This window comes from Octopus bimaculoides, chromosome 14 (assembly GCF_001194135.2).
Source record: "Octopus bimaculoides isolate UCB-OBI-ISO-001 chromosome 14, ASM119413v2, whole genome shotgun sequence".
NCBI classification, from domain to species: Eukaryota; Metazoa; Mollusca; class Cephalopoda; order Octopoda; family Octopodidae; genus Octopus; species Octopus bimaculoides.
In genome coordinates this window covers 5849363-5851741 of record NC_068994.1, presented here as the reverse complement: position 1 = coordinate 5851741, position 2379 = coordinate 5849363, and the positions used below count along the sequence as shown (strand labels likewise).

The 2379-nt window shown below is 33.9% G+C and overlaps 1 protein-coding gene across 2 annotated transcripts in view; it reads right to left on the bottom strand.

The window, feature by feature from the left end:
* LOC106882076 (uncharacterized) overlaps window positions 1-2379 on the bottom strand; it is a 25715-nt gene that overhangs the window by 1492 nt on the left and 21844 nt on the right. For both annotated transcript variants that reach the window (XM_052972638.1, XM_052972637.1), the window contains 3 exons: window positions 2018-2062; window positions 726-773; window positions 213-260 (listed from right to left, as the gene is read on the bottom strand). In XM_052972638.1, coding sequence (XP_052828598.1) covers window positions 213-260; window positions 726-773; window positions 2018-2062 — 141 coding nt within the window. The remainder of the gene's footprint in view (window positions 1-212; window positions 261-725; window positions 774-2017; window positions 2063-2379) is intronic.

The window sequence follows — 2379 nt, the reverse complement described above, 5'->3', positions numbered from 1 at the left end:
TATATATATATATATATATATATATATGTCTGCCTTTTATGCTGGCATGGATTGGATGGTTTGACATAATATGTGATTAATTGAAAAGAATGTGAATATATGAATGCTACATGTGACTGAGTAATCTGACTGTAAAAGTGTTAATAACTAAGCAATCAATCACTACAGTAGCCCCAATCATCAAGCCCCAATATGTTAAATGCATCACTTACCACTAGATCATTATCAAAACATTCATAGTTCTCTTCCATAAAATCATCCTGAAATAAACAGTAAAATCGAAAGATGAAAGTTGGCTGATAGTTGTGAACGGCGCAATAGACTTGGAATGTATTGCAATTAGAGATAGTAATTAATTATTTATGAACATTATTGAATGATAGATCTTTTTTCATTAGGATCCTAGATATGATATGTGTGTGTGTGTGTGTGTGTGTGTGGGGTGACAAGCATTTGCTTAACCCATTACCTACCAGTGATCTCATATGAGATCACTTAAAAATTACAAATTTCGTAATTATCTGTCAATATTTACACATATCTAACCTTTTTGCTATATCTACTAGGTATATTTCTCTGATATTCAAATGAGGTTTGCTAATTTTTCACCCAATATCTCGCTTATTTCTATTTAAAATGTTAGACTTCTGAAGGAATCTTCTAAATCTATTCAGAAAAGGCAGCCATTAAAGAAATATATATTGAACAGAAGAACACCAATTTACCTGTGTAAGGCAAGGAAACTCTTCATAATTTTCATCACAGTCTGGAACCTAAAGAAATGAAAAAATTAGTTTAAATCTCAAGTTAAGCTTTATGTTTATGTTGACATAAGTAAATTTTAAAAAACATCTTAATGCTTTCACAGAAACCTTTAAACACCGATTTTTTTTTTGATACCCTGTGGGCTGAACTGTCAAAAGGCAGATGAACTTAAGAGATGGCCCGTAGCCTTCCAATTACATGATTGATACATGTGTGTGTGTGAGGATTTAGAAATTTCTGGTGTGGTGCCAAGGGATGCATTTAGCCTACCAGGGTGGCTTGGACTCTAAGATATGGTGAAGGCAACTAACCTAGGAAATGGAAATCACTAACAGAAAAGTCTGCAACATATTGTTTATTGAGTTTGTAGTAAACTTTTTCACCAGCTTTCTTGGAAATCCATTATATGATATATATTATAGATGCAGGTGTGACTATGCAGAAAGAAGCTTGCTTCCCAACCACATGATTCCAGATTTGGTAGACAGAATTGGAAGATAGAAGTGGATATGCTAGATGGAAATTGAAAGAAGCCCATCATATATATATATATATATATATATATATATATATATATATATATGTGTGTGTGTGTGTGTGTGTGTGTGTCCTTGTGTTGGTATGTTCATGTTCCTGTAACTTAGCAGTTTGGTAAAAGAGATCAATAGAATAAGTATCAGGCTTTAAAAAGAAAAGTCCTGGGGTCAACTCATTCAACTAAAATTCTTCAAAGCAGTGCACCAGTATGGCCACAGTCTAATGACTGAAACATATAAAAGATAAAAAAATATGCTTAAAGATTTTGTTGTTTGTTTAATCAAAAATTTGGCAGCTGCCCACGCAGCTCGTTCCATCTCAGCCATATTGTTTAAGGGAAATGCAAAAACCAATATAACTTGGTGCCAGTGATGCTATTAAAGGTGAACTCAGAATGTAAAGAGCTGGAACCAGTACAACAGAATAGTTTGTCCAATGCTCTTGTGATTCCACCAATCTATTATCTTGGACTGGTACATTGTTTTATTGGTTCAGGAAGGGTGAAAGACAACATTGATCTCAGTAGGATTTGAACTCAGAATGTAAAAACTTGCAACAAATATTGCAAGGCAGTTCTACTACTTCAGGAGTGACTAAAAAATTTTTGAAGACAGCGCTCAAGAATGGTTATCGTCCAAAGACTGCTACAAGTAACAGAATGAAAATGAGATGAAAGAATGTCTGAACATTGATTTAATATAAAATATCAACCTACCTGTGGGATTGGATTATTTCTTGGGAGGGATCCACTTTTGAAGTCCTGCAAACAGCCAATGAGCAATCGTGGTTATTAGATATTCAACATTAATAGGTCACAACAAGGAACAAGGGAATACAAGCATACAGTCACACACACACACACACACACACACATACTTATATACATATAACTGAAATTGCAAAGATAATCTGGTACTCGACTGAGGAAAGAAAACTCCGAATGACTCGTCCTTGTTTTCTTTGTATCATCTATCTGGATGTTTTGTTGTCCCATTTTTGTATCACCTAACTGTCAAGATGTTTTGCGTTCTTGTCCCATTTTGTATTTTATATATATATATCATCATCATCATCGTT